General features: G+C 43.7%; 1 protein-coding gene across 4 annotated transcripts in view; it reads right to left on the bottom strand.

Annotated features, from left to right (window-relative positions):
- Positions 1-264: 264 nt before the first annotated feature.
- ACVR1 (activin A receptor type 1) overlaps positions 265-27,727 on the bottom strand; it is a 71,458-nt gene continuing 43,995 nt past the window's right edge. For 2 of the 4 annotated variants that reach the window (XM_082313609.1, XM_082313610.1), the window contains 6 exons: positions 22,219-22,318; positions 19,813-19,959; positions 16,981-17,256; positions 13,180-13,377; positions 6,705-6,835; positions 265-5,658 (listed from right to left, as the gene is read on the bottom strand). In XM_082313609.1, the coding sequence (XP_082169735.1) occupies positions 5,524-5,658; positions 6,705-6,835; positions 13,180-13,377; positions 16,981-17,256; positions 19,813-19,959; positions 22,219-22,318 (987 nt within the window). In that variant the 3' untranslated portion in view covers positions 265-5,523. The remainder of the gene's footprint in view (positions 5,659-6,704; positions 6,836-13,179; positions 13,378-16,980; positions 17,257-19,812; positions 19,960-22,218; positions 22,319-27,727) is intronic. The other 2 variants (XR_014228336.1, XM_082313611.1) reach the window with 2 other exon arrangements.

Consider the following 27,727-nt stretch of genomic DNA (forward strand, 5'->3'; position numbering starts at 1 on the left):
CCTCCGTCTGCCTCCCCGCCTGGGGCGACCCGGCCTCGCGCCAGGGCAGGGGCAAAGCACAGCCGCGGGGGCTGCACAGCACTGTCCACCAGTCATGGATATAAGGTAGGAACGTTTTGGTCGAGATCAAGCAAAGATATTTATTAGATCTGTAAGTATAAAGAGCGTCCTGAGGAGCTACACCAGACTGGAGGGCAGGACGTACACCAGCTCTCCTGCTGCTCTGCCAGGGCTCCAGCCCCAGCGTCAGACACGTTGCTGGCACAAATTCCACTACACACAGAGCAACACACGGCATCGACTGCGGTGGAAAGGGGGACACCTTTTTTTTTTCCCCTTTAAAAACAAAAACAAAACAAAACAATCCCCTAAGTCTCCCAAGTCTGACATCTGGCAGGCACTTTGGTGTGTGGTGTCACAGGCCACCATCCCCAGGAGGACCACGTTCCTGGGCCTCTGCAGTCCGGCTGGTACAGAACAGGTTGACCCGGCGAGCACAGGTCCCGAACCCCTTGAAGATCGCTTCCGCAGACTTCACACAGCTCTCCACCACGCAGGACCTGGAGGTAGCGAAACGAGTCCATAACCAGCGAGAAACTGCACTTTCCGCAGAGGAGGTCGCAGCTTCTCCTCCACGCGCACCAGAGGTCCGTCCGGCAGCCTCCCCTCCGCCGCAACAGGCCGAGACGGACGCCAACCACGTACGGCCGCGTTTGCTTTTCTGGCGTGCTCTGGCTCGTGTCTTGGCACGGTTTCCCGGTTCAGGCACTAGAAGCGTGGTGGGTTTTTTCCTTCCAGCTGGGGATAAAGCAAATGTGCTACTCCCAGGTGAGAGCATCTGTCACAGTACATCATTAACTCCACATTTGATAAAATGCTTACTTTTCCCACACAAATCTTAGCGTTAAAATGTAAAAATGTATTCTGTGTTTGAGAAAGATTTAACTTCTCTCTCTATAAACGGAAGAGCACCTGTAATGTCTTTTGTTTCCCTTCTCCAATGCCAACCACTATGCCAAGGCTGATCTTTTTGCAGAGCAGACATTTTGCTCTGCAGGGAAGAGAATTCCTCCTTATCAAAATAGTTTAATCCAGGTAAATTAAAAAAAAAAAATTCTGGAAGGCTTGATATGGATTTTTCATGGAAAATTCCAGCACAGAAGGCCCAAAGGAAAGTTACAGACGAGCGGGAGGAAGCCTTCAATGCCTTCACTACAGCAACACGAAGAGGAGTCGCTGGCCACGGGCTGCTTGGGCAGCTGTCCCCAGGACACCCGCAGAGGCACCGCGTTCCTAACCAACAACAAACAAGCCTTCTGCATAGGGAAAAGAAGAGAAATCCAAACAAAAAGCAACAACCTCCCCCCGCCAAGTCTAAAGTACCTCTGTTTTTTGCCTAGCCTTCCTCCTATAACTGGCAAGCGGTCACACCTATCAGCAGGACAGCTGCATCGGACATAGTGCTACTCGTGCGCCGGTTTATTTATTTTTTACATGCAGGGCCTCCTCTTACTAGGGCTCTGATATATGGCCAGGCACTGTTCAAATGACAACAGCCCAGATCCGTATGGGCTGCGTACAGTGCAAATCCGCCAGACACACGAATAATTCAATTTCGACTATGGAACTGCTTCTGCCATCTCCATAGCAATAAATGCAGCAACGCCCTTAATGCAGCAGATTATATATAAGCATTCCAAATCTCTTTAGAAGATTAGATTTTATGGGGGTACTAGAGGAACATCAATTAATAAACATGCTGGAAAAATAGCGTGGGAGGTGGGGTATTATCTTCACGTACCTCACTTGGAAACTCTCCCCACTGCCCAAGCCTGGACACCTTGCGGGGAAAAGCAGGAATAAATTTTCTCCTATGACTGTCCAGACACTGGAAAATGAGGTTAAATACCACAGAGCACAGATAATCCTTCACTGGCTATCGCTGAGTTTTTCCTCCTCTGCTCCCAGGGGCACCACCCCCCCGTTCCCAAGAGGACTGTTCAGGACACTGCTATTTCTGCTGGTTTTCGAAAGCACAGGCCCTGACTATCCTCAGTAGCACCTATACATTAGAAAAGCACAGTGCTGAACGACTTATCCCTCAGCCAAAGGATAAGAAATTGCTGAGAAATTACTTATGATTATTTTCCATTTGATTTTCTTGATTCAAGTTTGCCAAACAGTCACCCAATTAAAAAAAAATTTAGTTAACATTTCAAATAGTTCAGTCAAAGCCTGGACCAAAAATACTTCATTAGCAGGGCATGAATGTGAATTATGTTTAAAATAATCCCTGGATGTTTTGATATGCAAAAGGCAGCTACTAGCAGCAGTATCAATGAAAATGACCTTGTCTAGCACATCGATGAGTGCCTCGGAGTCCTAGCATCGGACAGACTTTTTTACCCTGCCAGTAGCTTGCTTGGATAATCTTCTTTACCCAACACGGGATAAATGGGGTATCACTGGGCTGTTTTTATGGTTTGTGTTTTTATCCTTTAGTTGGTTATCCCTGCTTTATAGACAGGGAGAGCCAAGACTCCAGTTTTCACCCATGCTAAAGTTCCTCCGTCAAGTCTGTATCCAAACTGGGAAGAGGCCAGCGGTTCCCAGAGCCCAGCCCTGGAGGAGCCCCCGGAGAACTGCGCGCTTCCTTGCTGCCGGCCCCGCATCCTGCGGGATCCCAGCCAGCCCCAGCACAGCTAACAGACCGGTACCCGACGCTGCGGTTAGAAAATTCACATCTTCAGAGACAGCAGAGTAAACCACTACAGAGTACGTGGAGCAGTTTCCAACCTGAAGTCATGTCGTTCTTCTACATATACGGTACTTTTCAGGAGATGCTACAGTGCAAAGAGATGGATCAAGTATTTAACATGACCATCTTCCCTAATATCTAGTAAGAAGCTGTGACTCGGTATGTTAGTGTTTGAGAAAGGCACCGCAAATTCAGCCAACATGGCCAGAACTGTTATTAATCGTCAGCACGACAGATTGTCTCTCTCCTCCAACACCTGTACTGGAAAATGCTGGAGACGTGAAAACTCAAAGTAAAAAACCTAACCAGCCCCTTTCAGCTGACACTGCACCTCTGGCGCTGTCCCCCTCGGTCTGCAGAGCCACCTCCCCTCTCGCCCCACCGCCCAGATGTCCCCAGCCGTCCTCACCTCCGGCACTGCAGCAGCCTCGCTTCCCCCGTGTTCAAACACTGACGCCTGTTCCGTCACACAAATACACGTGAAAGGAACGGGTACGTGTGAGCACCAGGCACCTAGGACTGAAGAACTTCAGGCAATACTCTGTATCAGACAACGATCGCTAACACAGCACTCATTTTGCAGTTGTAACTGTTGCTACGTACTTCCATTCACGTAGCATCTTCAGTCCAACAGACCGATGACTCGGTCACTGCTGAAATACTGTCCCTCCTGGCTGCGGTTATTTAAGTTAGCCCAGCATGCATCACATACACAAACCAGTTTAAAGCAAACCAGAATGCATTCAGGCACCTGAGCCTTTGCCTTCCTATTAAAAACTAACGATAAAAACTAATCAGATCTTGATTTTCCTATGTTTTTTTGCAGCACTGTATCTGCTCAGATTCGCATCGAGTATAATTAAGAGACCTAGCAACTGGTATCAGTTCAGTCTGCTCTGCAGAGCTGCTGTACCACGCAGTCTCTTCGCCTCATGCAGTACCTACTCCGCAAACCTGGCTGCTATTTCAACGCTAGAAATGTAGACAAAGAAAGGCATGCCGCTTGGCCGGAGTAGGACAAGGAAGACTGACGCTGAGAAGGAAAAATTACAGAGAAACAGAAGAGCAGAATCTGGCAGACTTAAAGCACAGAGGGGAACCTCAGAGAAATTTTTTAACCCAGAGAGGAAACGTGTCCAAATGGCTAATTACTATCCAGGTCCTTAGGTCACCTGGAGGACTTCAGGCCCATGACTAAAGGAGTTCTTGTCCAAGGATGAAAGGGCACTGTCACTTCCCAGTTCCTTGGCGTAACAAATAAGATGAGAGTATCAAGAGGTACAGGCAGAGAAAGCAGTTCTCTGGGTACAAAGCTGAATTCTTCCCCATAAGGCTGGGGGATAACATACCTCCTTCTGCAAGACATGCTCTAGGAGGTTTGCACGGACACGGTTGATGTCACGTCCAAAGAGAGTACACCAGCTCCCTGCTGTACTATTTTGGGATCCAGTTCAGTACAGGAAAAACACACCCAGACAAACAACTGTTAACAGCCTCAGTACCTTGGTGTTCCACCCAGTATTGACCTGGAGCGGCTCTCTTCACCTGCGAGCATGTGACTGGAGATACCCACTGCTGCATTAGTATACCTTTGGTACTAACAGGCAGTAAGAGAACTAAAACACTCTTTTGTTTGACTTGAAAACATTCTATTTAATTTATACAAATAACTACTAAATAGAAAAAGTAGATTAAAACAAAATAGTTATTTTTCTGGCAGAGTTTAAATGCATATTATATAGCTTAGAAGAAATAAAATGCATTTTCCCCACAGCATTCATGACCTAAAATTCTAGTTAATTCCTCCATTGCTTTCCTTTTCTAGATCAGTAAGATACTAGACACAACGTCATGTGGGTAATGGCTATATATATGTTCCGTATTTGAACTGAAAATATGTTACAGACCACACACCTACAAATGTGAAGCACTTAAAATGTGACTATCGAGTTGTAATATGATAATACAGAAAACAATTTATGTTTCAGGTTATATTGTGTTACAAAAACATCTGTGTAAGAAATCATGAAAGAGGCCACATAAAAATAAGCTTTAACTTTATGCACTTATTTTACAGTTTAAAAAACTGGCAAGTGCACTAGTAATAAATAATTTGCAAGTTTTGTATAAACGAGAAATTCCTAATGTTCAGCATTATTGTAAACATCAGTACACATGTAAAATGCAGCTAAAATCTGACAGTTACATTTTCAGTTTACCAAATTCATCTCCTATTATTCAGGCATAGATCAATGTAGTATACAGCCAATCATATTTTTGGCAAGTCATGTCATTAAAATTAACAGTGACAGTGCAAGTAAGGAATGCAAAGAATTCCTAGTGCAATAAAGAAGAGAAGCACAGGCAATATTGCTGATTAAAATTTACCACTTCCATGTGTTCACCCTGGGAGTGATTAGGAGAATTAAAAAAAAAAAAAAAAGAAAAAAAAAAGAAAAAAGCTGTTCAAAGCCATTATTTAATGCCCTGATCTTGTCTTAGGATTTCTCTGTCTTCCTTCAGGCCACTACCTTTGCAACAGTACATCCAGCGTTGAGTCCTTATAGCTTGACCATTTGTGAAATGCCCATTGTAGTCACTGAGCAAAGTCCATATGGTTCCGACGTCTCCCAAACAGATGGGCTTGGTAAGAACTTCTGCTTCTGTAAGTAGCCACATGGGGACCAACCGTATAAACTGTCTGGCCAGACTACTTCTGAACCAGACAAATGCCTTCCTATCAGGAGAGCACCACGAGAAGAAGGTCAACAGTCAGCTTTCAGTTTATCTAAGGAATTATCAATTTTGGTCAAAGTCTTTTTGATTCGCAGGGCTGTTAGTCTCGCTGACGGATTTTGATACCAGCATTCTTTCATCAACTTGGCAAGAGATGTTAATGTCTGGGAAAAGAATAAAAAACAAAACATCCATTTAAGTACACAAATCACAAGCCAAGAAAGCACTAGAGTGGGTTAAACACTGACACAATAAGGTTTTATTGCCTTAGTAATACTCAATTTTCAGAGTCTAGAGAGAGTTTACTGCTATCTATCAAATATATGGCTTTCGTGTGTTGAAAAAAACCCACGTTTGATAAATTGGTTAAACCAAGAGAATAACTAGACGATGGGCTGACTGGAGTGACAAGCTGGCATAATTTTTAACAATAGAGTTTGTTTTTTTTCTAATTAGGAAAACACTCTACAGAATCTCTCTTCAATTAAACGGACTCCTGCAAGATCAATGAAGGAAGCCAGAGAAAGTATAGATTTTCTGTCTGTGATTTCATCGTGTCCAGCGCAGCTTTAAAAGGCTGGGATTCACAGCTGGCTGGCGCAGCAGCACGGGTCACAGCTCTACAACCACAAGCTTACAGACGGGACCTCTTGTCCTTGCTGGCCCCAGCCAGCCGTACAGATTGAAACCAACCTCCACAGCTTCAGTCATAGGGAACAAAACAGCTGGTCAACCTGGAGAGTCCAGGCTGATTCTGATGAAGAAAAATAAACTTCAGCACTAGCCTTTCAAAAAGAACAACAGTCCCTTATCCTGCAGGCAGGAGAGAGACCAAAATTCTGTTCTAAATCTGCATGCTTATAAGGCACAGAAAGGCCTAGACAGGCTACCTTGCCCTTAAAGAAATTTCCCTTGGAGAGAGAACAACAACGCAGGCAGAGCAGCTTTGAAACAGTTATGGTTAAATCACGCTACTAAAAGGCTAATCTGTGAATAGCTCAGACTTAACAGTCCTGAGTTTGCTTGTTGCCTTTTCTTCCTGCTCCAAGACAAAGGTCCATGCCAGCGTGCTTCCGAAATCTGTACGGGTAAGGCTCCTGACAAGTAGCACGGAGATCATTTCGATTTCAAGTGATAACTGAAAATAACTGTCACGACCATTTCAAAAGAAGAAAGGTCAGCTCGTTTCTTCTGCAAACCACCCACTTACAGGGTCTGAGAACCATCTGTTGGGAATGTTTGGCCTTTGCTGATCTACACAGACCACTTTTCTCATGTCTTCAAAACTGGGATCGTTTGGAACCAAGTCATAAAATGGTGGTTTATAGTCTTCCACAATACCTAGTGAGACACAAACAAGAGGGGTTATTTAATGACTCTGTCAGTGAAACGGCATTTCTGCACAGAAAGAGAGGACAGATGACCCAGCCGTCTAAGAAGCACAAAAAAAATCTTTTACGTTAACACCACAGTGTCAAGCAGTCATTAAACAACAGAACAGCACTTACTATCACAGGAACAGCTTTTTCTACCCCAAATGTTAATTAATTGGCTCATATTACAATTCCACAAAGTAAGAACTACATCCATTTTGCAGATGCTTGAGCTGAAATGGCGAGAAATAAATTCACTTGCCAAAAGGCCATCTTTTATAATGCATAGAGGTTTACTGACTACCACAAAACTGGGATTTCTACTAGCAAATGGAAACAATTCAAGGTCTGCATTGTGGTTTTTAATAGGCTTACCACACACTTTGCATGGGTTTATGATTCCTGAAAGAGTCCAGTAAGCATGTCAGCATCCACAGACCCTCTCGCTAGTGCTTCAAATAATTTTATTTCTTGTTATTAAAATAGTAAAATACCTATGGTAACTGGCACCACGTGCCATCACGAAGCCAAAGACCCGAGAGCCTGTGGCACCCAGTGTCTGAATGCACTTTCTAGGATTCTGCATTGAAAAAATGAGTTTATGTGTGTGCTCTACAACTTGTCACCCAGCTTACATAAAACTGGCAGGCTAAAAAGCCTTGTGCCTCCTCTAAGGCATGCATACAGCACTGCTGTTTCATCAGTAGATGAAGTTCACAAATTATCTATATGGAGCTCAACTTTCTTAGGAATCCAATTTAAAAACTGGTGTTCAAAGAGAGGCATTTGGGTCAGCAGCTTGGAAAAACACCAAGTGAGTGAGCCCCTCTACGTACAGTAGAAATATGGGCAGAACAACCTTAAAACTGCTTTTGAGCAGACTGGCAGCCGTCCCATAGTCAGACATACACGAAATCCAGGAGAATTTCTGTTGCTCTGGATATACTGAAGTTGAAAAGAGGTTCTCAAACTTTGCTACAGTAGTTGGGATTTAGTTTTCTTGTTCTGTTAGAGATGAAGATTAAAATCCCATAGATCCTCTGTAAAAATCTGTAAATCCCTATCTGTGACTAGATGAAAAGGGGGAACGGTCTTCAGGAAACTACAGCTCCCTTAGAAAACAGGAGGACAGTTCAAAGATCTGGCTACCCAAGCGCGTTACCGTAACGAAGTAATGAGCAGACTGCAGGGTTTGCCCTACGGCATCCTGACACAGGTGCAGGACAGGCTGTATCACATGCTGCGTAAAAAAAGCATCGCCCACCCTCCTCCTTCGAGCAGTTCACAACTGCATACACCAAACATCACCTACAGGGCTGAACTCTTGTTTGTACGCTCCTCCTGCTTCTTCCCAGAGTGCAGAATAAAGTTTATTGTGACAACTCAAGAATACAACAAACCTCTTGTGTATCCACGACGTCTGTGCTTCTGTTTCAGATAAAGTAGTGGTGTTATACGAGTCAAATGCAGAACTTCAGAGCTATGTCGTATAGCTCTGAAAATGTTTCAGGGTGATTAGGATATTACAGATGAACTTTATCACTAAAAGAGAAAGTCTGGCTCTAATTTGCTTTTTCATGTGGTCCTTCCAAAGTATAGGGTATATAGCTGGCTATTTCAGATAAGACATAGTAATAAATATGCGATGAAGCGGGTCTAGCCTTTACTCCAATAGAGCGATTCTGGAGTACTCTGATCTGCCACAGCCAAACGTCACAGGTCCCGGGGGACCAGCGCTGGCTCCGCAGCAGCCCGTCAGCCGAGCCAGCGAGCCACTGCAACCTCTAGCCCACACCGCGCCGCTCGCAAAGCTGCCCCTGACCCGTGGCACGCTGCCCTCGCCGCTGCCCCGGCAAGGCCAGCCCGCCGCTCGCTGCCGGGGGGCCCGAGAGGCCTTCAGCGCAGCCCATAGCTTGCCGCTTTCTGAACAGTTTTAAGACAACTGCTGTAATTTACAATATATTGTATTTTTTACTCACACAGTAGTGTTTTCTTCACCTCTGTTCCTCGTCACTTTAACGTCAGCTTGCCCTATGCATGCACGAATCTCGCTGCTGGAGCAAAGCAAGATCTACACAGCACCTAAGCAACAGAGACGCCTTGCAGGGACAGCGGTGACCGCACGCCGGGGTGCCTTTGGGCAGTAACCACCCTTCAGCTTCTGGTGTTACTATTAAAATTGAACAAGATCACAATACTGGGAATGATAGCGAAGATTCACAAGGAACAGAACTGTAAGTGCCAGGTATCGGGTAAGGAAAGATGCAAGGCACTGTACACTAGGAAGGGAGCGCATTCAAAAGTGGTGACCGACCACTCTACAAGGAACAAGCACTGGTCTGTTTAAAAAGAGTAAAATACTGATTTGGGGGCTTAAATCGCATTTTTTAAGGACAGAGAAAAATGCTAAGTAGCTCCTGCTACAGCACAAAGACGATACACAAGTACTCTTGGTTGTGGCAAAGGAGTTTCCTACCACATTTTCCTCCTTAGGCTAAGCCACAACAGAAAAGCACTGAGAATCACCGTGCCATCTTGAGGACCATTAGATAAGTTTAAAAAAAAAAATTAACATTTAAAAAAATTAAAAATGGAAAAATAAACATTAAAAATTTTTAAAATAAAGTTTTTAAAAAATATCAGACGCGTTAGTCAGCTTACAACAACTTCAGAGTCTCCACGAACTGAAGCACTAAAGCGGGCTGACTCACTGGAATAGACTCTGCGTTTCCAGCCAGTGCATGAGAGGTGACAAGTGTCCATCAGCATGGGATAGCAGCAAAAGCCTCCAGCAGACGTAACTGTCGGGTGCCTCCGGCCCACCTAAGACACACCGTCACCCCGTTCGCACCAGCGCGCTACCATGACCCCAGCACGCTCGCTCCCAGTGCCAGAGACACAAATCAGGCAGGGTTATCTGAGCGACCACCTGATGAAGCTGTGGTTTCCACACAGCTGAACACTTGGATTTGGGAGAAAACATTCACTCCATTTCAAACCAGTGCAAGGAAATGTAAGTATTTATGGCAACAGCCAGAAATACTGAGCAACTGGAAATAAATACCATGGAATTAGTATCACTGTCATCTTAAACGTAAGACTTCAATGACATGACCAGTATCACGATGTATCTGTATTACTGTGAAAAGTGCCTCCGCAGTGGCACTGAGCTCAGCCTGAATCAAATTACTGAAGCATTCACCTATCGTCTTTGGTAGGTCTGCAGTGCACGCTGAATTTCATACATCTCGGTGAAGCTGCCAGCACAATCTAAGCTCACCAGTTTAAAAGTAGCTCAGGTAAAGTTGTTTGTGAACTGCAGTTACTGCAGCAATACATACGGATCCAAACTTCAGCACAGAAATGTTTAAATAATAGGTTCCGTTTTGTGGAATTTTCAATGCAAGAGGTAACTAGGTAAGACTGTGTGTATTTTTATACATATTATGTACAGTATACACACACACACACGTAAGTATAAATGTACGTTCATATACAAAGAGAGCAAGACGTCTAATATTCCACAAAGGATTACCAGCCTCCAAAACAGCACTGCGGCAAGACAGATTCCGGATGAACTACTCAAAATTCAAGACTGGCAATAAGAAGAAACTTATCAAAAGCTCACACGTGAAGTTTCACCGTCGCGTAGGCCAACTGCTACGTTCAAACAGATGATACCCTGCATGGTGCCTACGTGTCACACGCGCCCCTGCGCGCGCTGCTGCGCCCGCCACCCCCAGCTCCGAGCACGGTGCCTCCGCGGGTGGCTCGTCGCAGCCAGCATCACCTATTGCACAGTGAGTTCATCAACCTCTGCCCAGCAAGCCCATCACATTATGGCAACTGGTAAACTACAGTGCTCACAGACTGCTGAGACAGGCAAAGTGCAGAACAGAAAACTGCACTGAAAACAATGAAGTTACAGCTTAAATTCTCAAGGCACTCACACTGACGTGAACTGCAACCCAGAGGTTTCCAAATATTGGGAAATGCAATGAGCAAGTCTTCATAACTGCCTACGACGTACATTTGCCAATAAACAGAGTATATCATAAGAAAAATTAACACCATGCATTCAGAAGACTTTCCTCCTTTCTCTAATTAACCACGTACACCTTCACCTGAGATCATCACCACACTTTGTGATTCAGCTGACGTATGTTCTATGTTTTGCCAGAATATATGTTTTATCAGAACAACACCTATTCTTTTGGCTGCGTACGCCTTCAAGTAACGCCTCTGACAGCGAGGGGAGAAGGGAGGCGAGGCCACGAGTGCAGCTCTGGCCGCCCCACAGAAAGCCCGTGGAAGTCCCCTTCTGCTCCTGCAGGCAGTCCCGGGACTGCCGCCGGCTTCCAGCAAGGCAGGAGCTGCTCGCTATGGACCCTGCGAGTTAAACTGCACCAAAAGAGCTGTCCGCTGCACAGATTACCCTGCCCTCTTGATCACAGAGAAATGCCCATTTTGGTTCCATTCAGAGCTATCAAAGCAAGCTCTCAGGCTTACAAGGAGACTTAAATTAGCCACCTGAGCCTACCTGATGCATTTCCTACCTCCAGGTCAGCTTTGTTTAAGCACCCTGTAAGTATCCTAGCGAAGACACGGGCTCTGGACAGCGCTCCAGGCCCCAGGGAATCCCACAGCAAGCTTGGAAGGTCTCCAAATCTTCTCAGAAGTGCCACCATCCAGCAGCCTTCTCATGACAAGCCTCACCACAGTGTTTCTGGAGACAACTAGCTGCCTGTGGCTGCTGTGCTCAGAATTACCCTGAACAAGGGAGCAATATCTTTTTTTTTTTTTTTTTTTTTTTTTTAAGTAAAAGGTTCATATTTAGAAGTCCTGTACTTTAATAGAATAACAATATTCGTTTGCTTCTAGAGCTGCTGCACATTTGCCTGTCCTCTCTCCCCACTCTCTGCAGTCCAATATAACACCATTTGGAGGGGATTTCCACTGGGGTCAGGGAACGGAGGGGAGATAACACATGAGGACCAATACAAGGCAAGTACCTTAACTTCCCCTAGAATCTGAGCCAAGCTTCGTTACTCTGTATAGCTGCCACAAGCCTTCGCTGCCATACCTTACTGCAGACTGCTCCTATCTCCACAAAACCGCCCACGCTCTCTCCTTTGGCTCTCGACAGCTGCTTTTTGAGAACATCTCTAAAGTCACCTTAATCCTTTCCTCCAAAGTCTTCCCTCAAATTCTGACTTGCAATAGCTCCCACCAAAAAAAGCCCTCCATTCTTCAGTTTGAGCTACTCTGACTCCTGCCTATCGTTCTGACCGTGCCTCCTTCGAGCAGGTCCATACTTGGATCCTCAGCTGGCAGGCACCCCGGCTGCCACCAGCCCCACCTGCCCTGCCGGGTGCCAGCCCACCACCAGGGCTCAGAGGTACGGCAGCAAACAAACGCCTAGTCGTCTTCTCCTGAAGAAGATAAACCCAGTGTCTGATATCAGTTACAGGATCCCAGATCTGGATTTAGTGGGAACAGATCAGACAGACACATAGCAAATAAATGCATATGACGATTCAGAATTTCCTCAGATTTAAACGTGTTGCTGTTAACAATCCATCACTGCCAGTGTCTGCAGGCATGCCTGAAGGGCATCTTCTGCATTCTCCTGTCCACATGGGTCCAGAGAGCACAACCTGAGGTCCAGAAGTCAGAGAGGACTTCTGAATTGACAAGCACAAGAAATCACACCAACAGATACCCAGCTTAAAGGTTCTTAAATTCAGACTCCCTTGCCAAGGAGACACGAAGCAACACTCTGCTATAAAACAGGATTGCCGTGGCACTCTTCCCAAGCAGAACTGCACTTTGACCAAGTCCTGCTTCGTGAGCACGTTTAACTTGGTAAAGCAAGAGCATCCCTGAATTCTGATCACATCACTTCTTCACTTCCTACATATTTTCCTTCTGTTCCTTAGGTTTTGTCACAGGAAACAGCTACCTAAAAGTATTCACTGTGGTTTAATGACGCAGGGAAAAAGTTCAGAGACTTTATGATTTAAAATTTTAACTTAACTGACTACTTGGTATGAATTAATTCTCATCACAATTTAGGACATAGCAGGGGACCCTCTTTCTTCTCTACCTTAACAGAAATGACTACAATACTCAGCCATTGTACCCAACATACCAACAACTTCAACACAGGCAGCGAAGTGTCAGGAATCAAAATACTTTGGAAGTCCAGTATTTTACTGTGCATCCTATGCATTTTGGTGGCAGACGCTTTGCTGTGAATTACCATTTGCTTAACCTCTTCTAAAAACAAGTAAAGGAGTCCCAAATACTTACCGTTGCTAACCATGCGTCTAGCTACTTCCCAAAGGACCAGCCCAAAAGCCCAGATATCGACCCTTTTATACGAGTCAAAGCAGTCTGCCTGGATAGTTTCGTCCAAGACTTCTGGAGCCATGTAGCGTTTGGTACCCACACGGGGATTGTTCCCCACATCCAACTGATTCGTGCTTTGGGAGTGCATTACTGCAAGGCCTGAAGGACAGAAAAAAAAATAATCACTGTTAAGTCCCCTTTAAAACTACAGCAGCAAATGTTTAAAGTGACATGTGAGCAGTGACACCCATCAGACAGTTTCTAAAAAATAAGGAGCTGAGAGTCCAACTGTCCAAAGACCAACTGGGTCAGCTCCAAACTAGCTGTCAAAAACAGCCACCGTGTCCATAGACTTAGACCAATTATCTCCTCAGGGATTACCGTTAAGCATGTTATTGCACTGTTGCAAAACGTTGTCATTAAGTGTTTTGCAGCCACTGGATGTCAGCAGCGCTCTAGGCACGTATACTCAGAAGGCCAAGCATCTGTTACTTAGAAGAAAACAATTTTACACAGCATTCAAATTTATTTATAGAACTTTTGGGTAGGTGGATATATCCGAACTGTGGGGAAGAGAGAAGAAAAACACTGCATGATGGATATACACAAGTTAAAAAATAAAGCTGGAAAATAAAAAACACCATATTTGCAGTAGCTTGAAAAATAAACATCCTCAAGCTGATCTAAAATGAGTCAGTCAAAACCACTCTACCTGGTTTCTACTAATTACTCAACATTTAAGCAAAGAACATTATGTGAGGCACTGAATTACCGTAAATTTGGAAACACACAGAGTACTCATTTTGCCATGGTAAACAGAGAGCACTGCAAATTGAACAGCAACAGGTGCATGACATAACTAAGCAATACAAAAGATGACACAAACTTCCCCTAATTTCCTCAACAACTCTTGTAAGAATAACATATACTATTTACATTTAACATGAGTTTATTTTAGATGAAACTTAAAAAGCTTTTTAATTCAGTCCCACAAAAAATTAACCTATCACCAGATCATTAATTTTTTTTTTCCTTTCCAAAAAACAGCCTGTACTTCACCCTAACAAAAAGCTGGAAAACACTTTCCTACAGTTCGAATGCTCTTCAAGTAATTTCAATCTGTTAAGAAAATGCTTACAGCATCTCTAGAAAGATACCATCTACTAGCCCCACGACTGCTGAGAAGATAATTTGGAAAGCCTGCTCTCCAGATAAAAGTTTTTTTTGTCATGTCTACACACACAGGGAGGACATATTTACACACACATACTTACACACTTATGTATTTGTTTATATTTATATTAATTCATATTATACAATATGTATGGATTATAATATTTTTAAAAAAAAAGCTTGCACATTGGAAACAAAAGGTTAGAGAACAAATTTCCTGGCAAACTCTGAAGACATCAAGACTTTGGAGAATGCTTTGACAAAAATGGTAATGCTCCATTCAAATTGGGCAAACCAGATTCAATAGATTGACAGGTCGAAGGTTTAAGGCTGAGGTATGCAAGTCAGCATCCCGCACACTACAAACTGAGAAAGTGTTGCAACGGGGTCAGGGGACACCGATGTTGTAATCAGGTTCTCATCACGGTGGCATCTGTGCCGTTTATGAGAGTTCGGAAGCAGATACTGCACTGCTTCAGTTTCGCTCACCTCGGGAGATCCCAATGCACATTTAACTTGAGGGCGTATAAGTGCTTGTCTTATGAGAGAAGCTCTTACTGTAAGACACTAATTCTTTAAAAAAAAAAAAAAAAAGGCTTGACAGGAGTACAAATTGATGAAACACATCATTGGTTTTCAAGACACCAAAAGATCCTCCTTAGTATACTGAAGTATCTGCTAGAAACAAAGCCCGAGCACATATGTTTTGCTAGCGTTCTTTGCACCTCCTGTGAAACGCCAGCTTTGTTTCAAAGGGACACATGGATGGGCAAGGGGAAGGAGGGAGTGAGCGGAGGGTTGGGCTTTTTCTTCTTGTCGTATAAGCATTATTCTGCTGTTCGATAAAGTTGCTCAACTAAGACCTATTACCATGCACGTGAATTGCTTCAGAAGGGAGAAGGGCAGAACTTTTCCACAGCGCTAACAGGTTGAAGCGAGACTGACATCCATCCTTGGACTTTATCACACAGTTTCTGCTTAGCTAGAACATATTTGAAACAGCCAGTTTTGTAACTGCAGCTCTGGGTACTTGGGATGCTGCTGGAGACATTCGTTTCCAGCACGTTTGCTGAAGGACAAGCGGCCAATTCAGAAAGCTCTCGCACTTGTGCCAGACAGACGGACCAGGGCTGAATGGCAACAAACACCAAGCTACGCTGCAGTTCGGGCGTGCGGCACCCAGGCTGCCGGCAAAACAGAAGAGACACATCAAAATGATGTTATCCCTCCCTGGTTTTAGAGCTGACACCTACTCTCGATGGGTACATTGCACCTACTCTCGATGGGTACATTGCAAGTCCAGAACCTGGCGTGACCGACAGAACCCAAGTCCAGCTTAGCTCTGGGCAGCTGCAGGGAAACTTCCCATCTGCTCATACTTACCAGTCTCTAAGTGCCGTTTTTCTTGTATGGTGCATGTGTTGAAAGAGAGAAGGAGACCAGAGGAGGGAAAAAAGATAAAGCTATACAGAAAAAAAGGGCATGAATATATGGCAGAAGCAACAAACTCTTTGGTGACTCTCCTTTACAGATAAGGAGCAAACGAAGAACATGTCAGATACACGCCTGAGGATTTCATCTTTAAAAAAAGAAAAATAGCTATTTTACCACCATAAAAACTAACTGAGAAATGTTTATTGCCATGCTCTCTCAGAAAATCTCTCAAATATCTGAAGCCTCTAGATAAAGAATGCAGTAGATTACACTTTATTAGCGTGATGTCAATCAACGCCAGCATGTGCTGCCCCCTCCTCAGTGTGAACTATGAATTTATTTAAAAGCCAATCTCTGAAGTTTTGTATTTTCAACTTTGTGCTCCATTTTTTACTTACTATTCCCTCTGCAAATTTAGATAGGCCCAGGGGTGTGGCTTTCATGTTTTCCCTGTGTGTATCTCATGCCCTTCAGGCACAAGTGATAGGAACTATGCATTAGAATTATTATTGAAAAAAATCCCATCTCCCAATACACTTTTTGTCTAGCCAATGACTCCCCAATGCTATTGTTCTACCGCTATTTTCTCCCTTGTCTTCAGAGGGAAAAAAAAAATATATATATTGTCAGACATACCCCTGAGGTGTGAACGAGCCATACTGCTGCCAGCTGTTTCTCAGCATCCTACCAGCTTAAAGTCTAAAACCAGTTGGTCATGGAGAACCCAATTTTGGGCTCACTGAATTATCTGGCAAAAGACTCAAGCTGGATGGACCTACAGAGCCGGGGACAGTGAGCATATGGTTCTTAAGACTGTAAGTGGAAGGACATTTATTAGTTCAGAAATGAGCTGAAGCCTAATAACTGCTGCCTTCTGGGATCCGTGAATGGAATTTAACAACAAAAACCTAAAGGAAAAAGTCCAAAATGTTAGATCTGCCCCTGAACACAGAGGCTACACCGGGCCTGCTCAGCAGCAGCGTGGCATTTTTAAGTTGTAGGTGCCATCTAGTGGCTGCCGTAAACCTTCAGGGAAGTAGCAGATGATGGTAAGGTTATTTTAAGGTTACTTTAAGACTTTTACAGTTGGAGTTATCCAATATATTTGATTTCTGCAGGAATACACTGAGCATATTAGCATGGAAATGAACTCACCTAAATCTGCTATGCAGCACTGTCCGTTCTTCTTAACGAGGATATTTTTGCTCTTCAAGTCCCGATGAGAAATGGCAGGCTTCCCCTGGGTTCCAAATATCTCTATGTGCAAATGTGCAAGACCACTAGCTATGGACAGTACTATGCGCAGGCAGCTGACAGTGTCCAGGGTAGTGAGCTGTAGATAGTCATACAGGGACCCCATTTCATGGTAGTGGGTAATTAACCACAACTGGGTACTAGAGTTTCTGGAAGTCATATCAGATGCAATAAAACCTAGAAAGAGAGGAAGAAAAAAGGAGAAACAACAAAATAAAATGACAGAGCTCCTTTAAGACTCCCACAAGAAAAGAATCAATACAACTAGGCCCCTCTTGCAATTTAAAACTGTTTAATTAAAGCTTTTCCACGATTGTACGGCACTGAAAACAGACTACAGGTATTACCGTGATGGAAAAAGTAGTAACATATGCTGGAACTCCAACTCAAGTCTGTTCACAAGAATGTATTTATGTATTTTGTCAGTCACACCAGACACAACTACTTGTTAGGACCACATAATTTAAAAACAAAATTTGTTATTTTTATTTTTTTTCTCCTTCTGTTTGAAGGACTTGGTGGTGGGGAAGCTTCCAGTTAAACAAAAAGAGCACCAGGTTGTAGCACATCTGCTGCTGCCCACTCAACAGGATTACACTGGAGAGAAGCAATACCTCAAATAGACAAGTCATAAGTAATCATTTCCATTTTTAAGGACGACAAGCAGGCAGTGCAGGCTGCTGAGAAAAGGGTTAAACGTGCTTCACATACGTATCGCATCCTGAGAAACGGACACCGTTATGTTGTGCCAGCCTCAGATTTACATCCAAGGTAAGTCTATTCGGAGCACTTCAGCAATCAACCTCGACACACCAAAAGCCTGCCGTCCCCACAGGAACCGTCGCGCCCTCCTGACCAAACGTAGACTGAAGAAAGCCCACGTCACCACAGCAACAACTTGCTCTCCAATGATCTCCGATTGCTTAAAAGGCTGCAGAGGGATTGCTGCAGCCTGATACATTATCAGGCCTATGGGACTGCTCCAAACTGCTGTAGGCTCCAAATGCCTGATCTTCTTAACTGTACACCAGCTTGCGACGGAACCGTGGGAGCTACAAAGCGGCAGACAGCTAAGGAGAGCGTGGCAGCACCAGAAGATCAGCGTACCAAAAACCAAAGAATAGTAATTATTCTACTTTAAATACTAGATAGTTCAACTGGTGTGCAACTTACTTCCATGGTGAAGTAAGGCAGAGCACCTTTATGCATCATAGCTGTATTTCACAATGATTTTCTACAAAGGAACAGAGAAAAATTTCTCTTCGAAACTCACGAACCTCAAGCACCGCTTTCAAAAACGTGGTGTCTTAAAACTGAGCCCAAAATTCAGGAGCAGCTCCCTTCCTGTCACCTCTGAATTTATTGTGTATCAGCACACTGTTGACCTCAACAGCTTTAGCTGGGAAGCAACGAAAGTTTTATTCCCAAGTTAGAGGAACAAATCATGTTTATTAAAAGCCCACATATGACATTTGTCAGAAAGAACACCCACTACTTTCTCTCCTGAAGTCAGATTTCTGCACAATGACACTTCTGTAATCTGTGATATTGTTTAATATTGCATCTAAAAAAATTCTATAAGATAGCCAACAAATTTGACAGTTATCAAGAAAGACTAAACACAGGCAGAGGAACACGGGAAACGTGTAATGTAATTTCAGCCAAGTTACTTGCTCTCTTGGGAAGGAAAGTTCAATAATTCACATTTCAGGAGGGCACCAAATTCTTTTTCTAGTAACAAAGGAACTGCTTCAGGAAACGTTAGACAAACGTCTCGCAGGGTGAGCGATGGAGCCAAGGAATATTCTCTGACAGGAAACAAGAATAAGGAGCCCAAGCAAAACTGATTGAAGACAGACAGATTGCGGGTGAGGTAATGTCAGCACACAGAAAACATGCTTCTACTTTTGCTTGAGAAGGTGGCACACCAGTGAAAGGAGGTCATGTCTGCTAGGAATCAAAAGGGCTGCTTAAACTTCAGCCATGGCTCGCAACACAAAAAAGCCATTTTCTAAGCTCTCAGAACTGAGCGCACAAGGTACAAGGGATACAGAAGATTCAAAATCATCATACTTTCATATTTACAGGGAAATGAGATACATCATAAAGGGGCAATTGGAAGTTTAAACACCAAAGGAGCTTAGCTTGACCCTGAGCAGAACAGTTAAACAGAAGAAAAATAATGGATTCATACTGCAGTTTATTCAGGCACAAGAAAAAGCATTCAAATATTTAAATCTCATTATAAACTCCTCCCCACTTTTTCTCCCTTTATTTCTCCCAGGTAAACTGAAGTTACAAAAACCCTAGATCCACTAGAACTTCACCTAACACATTGCGCAATACTCTTTTGCCATTCGGCTGCCCCGCAACATGGGCTGCCAAGCTGAATTCTTAGCACATGGGTCTGTGGCACCTCCATTCTTCTCTGCACGCTGCGCTGCCAGCAACTGATTAATCTGGTTGACTGCTTCTTGCTAGAATATTTCTGCAGGAGGACAAATGATTCATGGTTGCTACGACACTTTCTCCAGTTGAGAGTCAGACTTCAGCACCCTCCTGCAAGTCTCCCCCTTAAAATTTCCCTTCAACTATTTATCACAAATACAAGAGCCTAATCTCAAAGACTGCAAGACATCCAGCAAATCTGCAGTGCTCTGTAAGTGAACTGTTCAGTTAACTCACCTTTACGCCAGCTACACTAGGAAACATGAACACGGTTGTTCTACTTACCTAAAATATTTTCATGCCGCAGCAATACAGTGTTGTACAATTCAGTTTCCCTGAACCAGGATTTTTCATCCCTAGAAGAGAAGATCTTCACAGCAACATTTTCTCCTTGCCACTGACCCCTCCAAACTTCTCCATAACGGCCCTTTCCTGGTGGGGGAAAAAACACAGGGAAAGTTGTCAACCAACAGTCTTCATAGGGCAGAAGGACAGGATTTGCTAAGGGGATGGAAACTCAACAGTTATGGCCCAAATATCACACTGATGTAGCCTGATCACACCTGCATACACTTCTTACTACTTTTACAGTCACGCTGTGCTCCACTGTCCCTTAATTTTTCCTGTTTGTTTCAACTGCAAGCTGCGAGAGCATGGATCTCTCCTCCTTGCACGTTGGTGCAGCATGCCGTGTTTGTACCGGGCAGGTGGGATTATTCAACTACCAGCAATGAAAGCGCTTTTGCAGCTTAGGCAACATACGACAAGGTCAGTGTACACAATACAAATAGATCTCCACATTCTGAAGTTAGGAGGACAGGAAGGATATATAACACTGGGGATACAGCCCTTACGTTTCTATTACATCGTCAACCCTTGCAAAAACAATCAGCACAGCCAGACACACAAAATGCAGAATGACAATTTTAAAAAAAAGCAACCAAACACACACAAAAACCACAAGAACCCCACCCACAAACAAAAAAGGACAAAGAAAAACCCACAAAAAAACCAAAACCCAGAAAACCTACCCCTGTCCCGTGGGGATCAGGGCACACTATCGGCATGCCAAGCTTTTTACGCAAATAGCTTAGAAGAATGTACGAAATTATCAAGTGCCCAACAGCAAAGCAACATCCTGGACGAGGCGCGCTGGAAAAGTTCTGATCATTGCCATTTTCACTGCAGGCTGAATAGGACAGCCCGAGGCTTCGTGCAATGAATTGTGCTAGATCTGACAACGATAAATATCCAAATTCTGCCCTTCGTTGCTCTGCCGTTCGGTGTTCTTCAAAGGCACGTACGAAGCAACGAGGAGAGCTACCCAACGCTGATGCCTCAATGCTGTCACCCACAAGAGACTCCCTGCACAAGCACTTTCATCTGGTTCTGCTACGCAGGCTAAAACACATGGTCTCTGGAAATAGTGCCAGCCTGAGATAACTTGGGAGCAGGTGTAATTCCAGAGACACACTTATTCACACGTACACACACAAAAAGATATGTCTATATTGCAGGCAAAATCACCACGCATGTCATATTCTACAGTTTCTGACGAAGAGAAGTCGCAGAGCATCAGAGGACGTACACTTGGATTTAATGCAAGTGTGAACATTTGCACATACTCAATCCATACTATAAGCCAGAAGCAAAGAAACACTGGTAAAATGTAGGCCCAGTCCCTACAGATTCATCTGTTTTAGTCTGGGGCTTGATTTAACACCCTGATGAGTTAAAACTTCTAGTGACTTACTAGGTGTTAACCCATTCTGAGTTCAAATCACTGAAGAAGCAGCATAAAACATATTTAAAACAGTCTTTTTCTAATAGAATCAATCATTATCACGCCTTCCTCGCCTCTTTAGTGCCAGTATGGCATCTTGGCTCAATGTCTCTGCCTCAGGATAACTTTGACCCAAATGCTTCCTAAAATTACTAAATTCAAATTTAACACTATTTAATTAATAAGATATATATGCTGAAGAAAAATTTAATGGATCCTTAAAATTAACAATAAAGTCCCGAAAAAACCCTAAAGACCCAGAAGAGTTTTAGGGAAGAATTACTAGAGAGATTCTCTCTTTTAGGGGGAAAAGAGCAGCAACAGTACATCATTGCCTGCACAGTCCCAAAGCAACAGTGCAGAGCAAGTAAGCTACAAAACATTTGTGTTACCATTCTAATGGCACAGAATCACTTTTTTTTTTTTTAAAATGCCACTTTAGCCACTTTGCTTGATGCTTCAACTCCAGATCTCAAATCCAGATGATCCTTTTCTAATTCTAAAGCTTTCTAATTGAACACCATTTAATGAACAAATGTTTGTTTCACCATTTGATAGTTTCAAACTTCAAATTGAGCTTGCTTTTCTAACAACATAGTTTATTTTGCTTACAAAGTACCCAAACAAGCCTAGTTTGTATTTTCTAACACTGCCTTCCTGAACAAAGCTTAATTTTTTTCTGTCATAAGGCACAGACGATACTTGCCCCTTTCTTCTGCATAGATCTGAAAAGAATTTTTTCACTTCACTTTCCAAAATCAAATATGTTCTGTAAGCTGAAGCCTGAAGAGTTTCACATATTATACAAGCAACTGAGGAACAACAGATAATTAGGATGGGAGATAAAGCTTTCTTGCTGCATTTCTTCCCAGGACTTGGCACTAGATGCGAACAAGATTTATACTAACCTACACACTCTACAAGTGTGATCTGGCGAGCCACCGTTCTTTGCACCAAGAAGGGAAGTCCAGAACCACTTCCAGATGTGCAGGAATGATCCAATAAATCCTGTTCAAAAGGAAAAGCATAAGTTTATACCCTGTGAGAAACTACATTTTTTTCCCCGCTTAAATACACAAAGGTACACCACTTCAGAGGATCGGTTACGTTAACACCCGTTGGTACGTCAATGGCTCTGGTGATGCCATTTGATCACTCAGGATCAAGACGTACTGCTGCCAGCACCATACAGATGGACAGAGAATGCTCCTCGCAAGATTTTACCCCTTCAAAGAACATCCCATGTGTAGAACAGACTGGTAGAAGAGCCATAACTTACGCATAATCACTTTCTGTTGGAAATTTTACATACAACACAACAACAAACAGCAATCAAGCATCGTTTCATTCTCAGATTTCTTATTCTGTCTCTATGTGGCATTACAGTATCGTTTGGTTTAATACCTAAATGATTTTGTTTAATACATAAGTGACAATAAATTTACTGCCTGTGAACCTGGAAGCTCACTCGTAGCCTGCAAGCTTTCCTCTGTAGTGAAATTCCACCCTTTTCCAGCACTTTGCTACTTACTTTGTCTCTTACTTAGCTTAGGCTCTCACTTAGCTTATGCGCTCTCAATTCTGTATCTGTCACCTATTTCAAAAAGGCTAGTATCAACTTTTTTTGTCCTCCAAATTTTCTATGTCTTGCAATAATTTGAGCCACCTCAATAAGACATAAACTTACTTTCTCCAATTTCTCCTATACCCAAGGCCTTCATCCCCATACAGTTAGCAGAAAAGAACCCAGCATTTACTTTTGAACGTTCATGCACTTTCCCCATTCTTCCAGTTACCTGTGGTTTCCTCCTAGTAAAGATGACTAGGAGGGCCCAGCAACACAAGTGTGTTTTCACTAATTAGAGCTAATGTCATGTCCCAGCCCCACTGATCTGTGGTATCAGATACTCTCTATTTTACAATTCCCTATGAAGAAATGTGCATTAGAAAGAGACACTCAGAACTCTGGACTTTTTTTTTATTAATATAAATAGACTCCAGAAACAGCCACAGCTGGCAGTTTCGAATTGAAATGGTAAGACAAGTAAAACCAACACATTCATGTGATACAACTTGCCTTTTCAACTCCTTTTTTGTGGCCTGCACACAACTTGTGCTCAGCTGACCACTTTGTCTGAAGTAATATGGGGAGGGGTGTCGGTTTTGCTGAAAAAAAGCTACAGACGGGTGTCTTTTGGGTCCACGTGAGCTGAGTGGAGAGGCTACAGCCCACACCTCACAGCACAGGGCTCACAGGCAGGGATGCCCCTGGGGCACCCGGACCACAGAGGCACCTGCCCCAGGGGACGAGCCGGCTGCCGCCACCGCTGCCCACCGCCACCGCTGCCCGCCGCCAGCCGCCGCACAGCCTGAGGCACGGCTGCCTAGGACAGCCACGCCGTCCTGCGCCGGCAAGCTGCGCCGTCTGGAGCCGTAGAAGCACCGTGAACTGTCAGTAAGGGAAAAGCATCACTTGCTTGTCAAATGTTTTCCTTCAACTTTTACTCACACATTTAAGACCACTGACTTCACCAGGGCTGGAAGCTTGCTGTGCTCTCCCGCCAAGCACCCCGCCGCAAAGTGCACTCTGGCAGATGGAGCGGGCGAGCACCCCAGCACCCCAAAACCGAACCCTTCTGGAAGGGCTGAACCAGTGGGTCGGTTTGCACAGCAGCCCAGGACCCCCATCGCCTACGCACCATCCTCCCCGCTTTGGAGTCTGAGCGTGAATATATGAAAATACGCGCCCCTGCAAAGCAGAGCTTCAGCTGTAACAGAGCAGGAGGAAGGCTGCTGCAGCAATCTTCACTGCCTTGCACCTGCGTGCCCCACTTTGCTTCTGACACAGTGGGAACCACTGGCGAGCTACTGGTTAACTGCAGCCAGTGCTATTTGGGATGTCCTCATCTGTCTCACTGACCTGCAGACACCACCCCAGAGAAGAACAGGTATCCAACAGCTCCTGTATCATACCTGTCAGACTTACACAGATGCCCTAAAAACCACACGGCACCTTAACGACACCAGACACCTCTGTTTTAGCAATCAAATCCCAAAAATAAGTGCTAAAAATTAATTTAGTAACAGCGAAGACAAACCAAATCATGCAATACTTTGCTGTTATGCAGGTAATCTGCCAGGATTTGTAGGTACATCCTCTGCAGCATGGCAAGAACTGCCAGCTGCAGAAACCCATTACCTTCGGCAGGGAAGGGAAGGGGAGAGATCCATGCTTTGCTTAGTTTATTTCACATGCATTACACAGGAAATTGAGACAGTTTGGGAGTAACAGTTCTCCAGTGCAGGCTCTTTGCTCATCCCTCATTCTGCCCCCACCCAGTTTTCTGCCCTTTTCCTCCATTACATTTTCATCTCTTCCCTGCCTGCGTGCGGAGCACCCGCGGGGGACCGGGCTCACGTCTGTGAGCAGATCTTTTACACGACAAGCTTCTGAAGCGGCTCAGAACAGAGCGCCCCAAGAACGGCCACAAGCATGTCTGGCACCACAGGGGTTTCGCTGATAAATTTCAAGTCCCTGCCCCAAATTAGAACTTCTTTAAAAGACAACACCCAACTAATTTATTGTAGGTCTCCTTCCCTAAGGTGGCTGAACCACGCTAGATGAACAGTCCCTCAAAGAAAAAAATAAAATTCATTCTGTGGTAGATAACAGTCATGGGAAGTTTTGGCCCAAACTACTCAAGTTTGGTACAGTTATTTATAACTAAAACCAGTTTTAAAATAAACAAGGACTATTACCTGTACCACCTACACTAGGTATGTCATTGATACTCCAGAAAACTTTCCATAACTAGTCTTTCTTAAAAGTTTTTATCAGTTTCTGGTATTTTTAGTGCATGGAAACAAGACTTTAAATTGTAAGCTTATTTTAAAAAAACAAACAAAAAAAAAACAAAACAAAAAACCAAACACACACACAAAAAAACCCAAACAACAAAAAAAACCCCAAACCATGAGGGAGATTCTAACTGAATGTTAAAATCCTATTAGCCTTTTAAAATGCTAATACCCAGCTACTTTTATGGCTAGGACTTCTGTACTAGTTCAAAGCATTCACAATTGTATTACTGGACTTTTTTTCTTTACAAAGGAAATTAGGATAAAAAAGCATAAGCATAATCAACTTTCTAATATTTCCAGCAAACTGCACTACTGGGCTTTAACCAGATCCAATGAAATCTCATTTCTCCTAACAATTTTTTAATGGGTGCTCAAGAAAAAGAATCTGAGCATGCGAGGAGCCTGCTATTTTGCTTTTTGATACAAACAGAGCTCATTTTCCTTCCTGCTTGTATCAGAGGCCAAAAACCCCACGCTTATCTATAGCGACTGTAAAAACAAGATTTGAAGAGGCCACAGCTCTTTCATTCCCCATTAGGAAGCTTAGGGCTTTAAGCATTTGCTACACTATGGAGACTAATCCTAAAAGTAAACTAATCTAATGTGTAACAAAACCGGTGGTTTAAAACACACAATGGAGAAGAAAAATCTAGGATTTAAGAGAGGCTTACTGTTTAGATGAACAGTTAGGAACAAGGAACTATCAAATTTTTTTTGCACCACCAACGCTCCAGAGGCAGGCCAGAGGCACTGCCATCAGAGCTAGAGGGTCTGACAGCGAGAGCAAACCAGCTCCCTTAGACCACCCCTTTACAGTTAGCAACTTCTCCAGTTTCTTTAAAAAAGAATTTTGATTTCTTCTCCTCAGGTTTTATCACCGTTTCCAAGTAACATTAAATGACTTGAAGTGTAAAAGGTTTGCAAATGGAATGGAAATGGTCTTGCACTGATAAGAGATAAGAGCTGGTAAAAGCTGGAAGTCAGTGCTTAAAGACAGATAACCAGTTGTACACATGCCTAGTTCCTAGTGAACACGTCAAAACTGGCTGGTTTAAAACAGTAACGCAGATTCAAGCCTTGTGGGCTAATTAAAGAGAGCGAAAGGCATTAAAAAAAAAAAAAGATTACCAAGCATAGCTTACACAGGGCCGAGCTGAAGCAAAACAGCAGGGCAGTAGTAGAAAGCTGCTGCAGCCTGCACCACACTTGATCCTGCAGTTACATGGAGTGCCTGGACAGTCCAAGCTCTAAGAGGGAGGCAATTTCCATTGCTCCATCTTACCAAGGAAGCCAGCATTTAAAAGCCAAAACTCTGTTATCAGAGTGGCAGCCCTAAGGTATCTTGTCTGACCGCACCCAAAAGCAATGCCCTCTAAGGGTATCACAAGTGGAGTGAATCGGGGTAGTAGCCATACAGCAGTATTAGACACATGGAAGTACATAGGGGCAGTGGAATACTGGGATACTAGAAGTGGAGTGAATCAGAAGCAAATATGGGAATACTTTAACATACACGATACTTTCCTCTAATGCTGTCCCAGCCTCCAAGCACAGTCAGCTCAGGGACTTCCTTAGCTGGACTGGTTTTTTTTTTTGCTCACTTGTTTTTTTTAAAATGTGCTTAAGAACATACAGTCTTCTCGCCCTGTTGCTCTTCGAATGCATACCAACCTGTAGCATCTAGAAAAATCGTCAGCCAAGGAGTTCCGCTGGTTCAGTTACCACTGTGTTAAGAACCGCCTTACTTATTTTTATCCTTGCTCTTACTTGCTAATTTTGATGCCTCCTCCTGTTACTGCACTGCAGAAGGCAAACAACTGACTCCTATCCATCCTCTCCTTACCCCTTGCCATGTTGTGTGTCTCCATCATACCCCCCACCCCCTTACCAGAACCAGGCTCTTATCCCTGGCTGAAGCATCGGTTTACTTACTCGTTCCCCACATAGGCTGTTTCAAAAACGCGTATCGGGGCATCGAGATGACCAGGCGTTTGATTACTCAGTTTTAACCTATTCTTCCTTAAAGAAGGATCTCGCCTGCTCCAATGGTATCCCTTACCGGCCACCTCAAACCCTGAAACTTGCTTGTCAGGACGTGCTGTCTTGTGAATGACAGGGTTTGCCACGACTCCTCCAGCACTTATTCACAGCAGTATTTTACAGAGACATCTCTGCCTCAAAACAAAGAGATGCAAGAAATAGCTTCCAGGTCCACAAAATAGTTCCATTTTTTGACCAGTCCCACGGATCTTTCTTTTAATAAATTCCCATCGCTGAGCCTGCAAAGCAGTTGTCAAGCTTTCGGGTGAGTAGGTGCAGCTGTTCTCTGGGGTATTTTTTTGGATATAGTCAAAACTGCTTCCCTAGTTGGTGGTAACCGACACTTTCTAAGGAAGATATCGGAAGTTATTCCTCACTTAAAGAAATACCTATTTCAGTTTCTTTCTCCCACAGAGAGAAACACCATCCAAAACACAGAATGAAAATACCCAGTCAATGTATTTAGTAGCATATTATTAAAAATATTTGTGGTTTTGACCATTTTTCTTTAGCCAC

The sequence above is a fragment of the Platalea leucorodia genome (assembly GCF_965183815.1).
Source record: "Platalea leucorodia genome assembly, chromosome: 5".
NCBI lineage: Eukaryota > Metazoa > Chordata > Aves > Pelecaniformes > Threskiornithidae > Platalea > Platalea leucorodia.